Source organism: Cebus imitator, unplaced genomic scaffold (genome assembly GCF_001604975.1).
Source record: "Cebus imitator isolate Cc_AM_T3 unplaced genomic scaffold, Cebus_imitator-1.0 Scaffold222, whole genome shotgun sequence".
In the NCBI taxonomy this organism is placed as follows: Eukaryota; Metazoa; Chordata; class Mammalia; order Primates; family Cebidae; genus Cebus; species Cebus imitator.
The window spans coordinates 1,477,140-1,478,266 of NW_016107537.1; the positions used below are offsets into that span (position 1 = coordinate 1,477,140).

At 34.7% G+C, this 1,127-nt stretch overlaps 1 protein-coding gene across 1 annotated transcript in view; it reads right to left on the reverse strand.

Annotated features, from left to right (window-relative positions):
• ZC3H6 (zinc finger CCCH-type containing 6) overlaps positions 1 to 1,127 on the reverse strand; it is a 64,919-nt gene that overhangs the window by 11,663 nt on the left and 52,129 nt on the right. Inside the window, exon 8 of the mRNA XM_037727199.1 lies at positions 318 to 450. Within this exon, the coding sequence (XP_037583127.1) occupies positions 318 to 450 (133 nt within the window). The remainder of the gene's footprint in view (positions 1 to 317; positions 451 to 1,127) is intronic.

Sequence of the window (1,127 nt, forward strand, 5' to 3'; positions counted from 1 at the left end):
AAAAAAAGGAGAGAGAAAGAAAGAAAAAGAGAAAGAAGAAAAAGCAAGCAAAAAAGAGACAGAGAAAGACAGAAAGAGAGAAAGAGAAAGAAAGAGAGAAAGAAAGAAAAAGTGAGAAAGAGAGAAAGGAAAAACAGTTGAAATCGTTTGGAGAAGCTAACTCCTCATTTTTTATAAACAGAATGAAGTTCAAAAAGGTAAAGAATATTGCTCTAATAGAATAAAATATAAAACAAACCTTCAATTTCTCAGCAGTTTCATAAAATGTGATTTATAAAATATGATTCAAGTCAAATGTATTTGTGGAGAGATCTAATCAAGGTACAAAAATATTACTCACTTTGTCCAAAAGTTTCTTTGTTTCTTTAGTCAGATCATCATGGGAAAATTTACAGTTGTCCCCCTGGTAACATTTTGCTCCACTATGATAGAATTTGCATGGAAATTCATGTAAATGAAAATATTAAGGAAAACACCAAGTAAAATCAAGTTCTAATTTTTTTTAAACCAAAACCCACAACTGTTAGGCAAAATGGTTAACTTCTAGAGATCTGCTATATAACATTGTACCTCTAGTCAACAATACTGTATTGTATACTTAAAATTTAGTTAAGGTAGTAGAACTCATGTTAAGTGCTCTTAATACACACACACACACACACACACAACCATAATTCTGCTGAATTAATAAGGCTGTATTATAATACATAATACTGAATCTACTGTAATCACATCAGCTTATTTTTTATTCTATTAAGGTTAGATAATTATACAAAAACATTCAAACAGCTTTTTTCTCTATTAAAACTAAAAAACCACTTTTTTTTTGAGACAGAGTCTAGCTCTGTCACCTAGGCTGGATTGCAGTGGCACAATCTGGGCTCACTGCAACCTCCGCTTCCCGGGTTCAAGTGATTTTCCTCAGCCTCCCAAGTAGCTGGGATTACAGGCAGGGGCCACCATGCCTAATTTTTTTTGTATTTTTAGTAGAGATGGGGTTTCACCTTGTTGGTCAGGCTGATCTCAAACTCCTGACCTCAAATGATCCGCCCACCTTGGCCTCTCAAGGTGCTAGGATTACAGGCATGAGCCACGTCACCCAGCCTTGAAAGCTACTTTTTAATGGG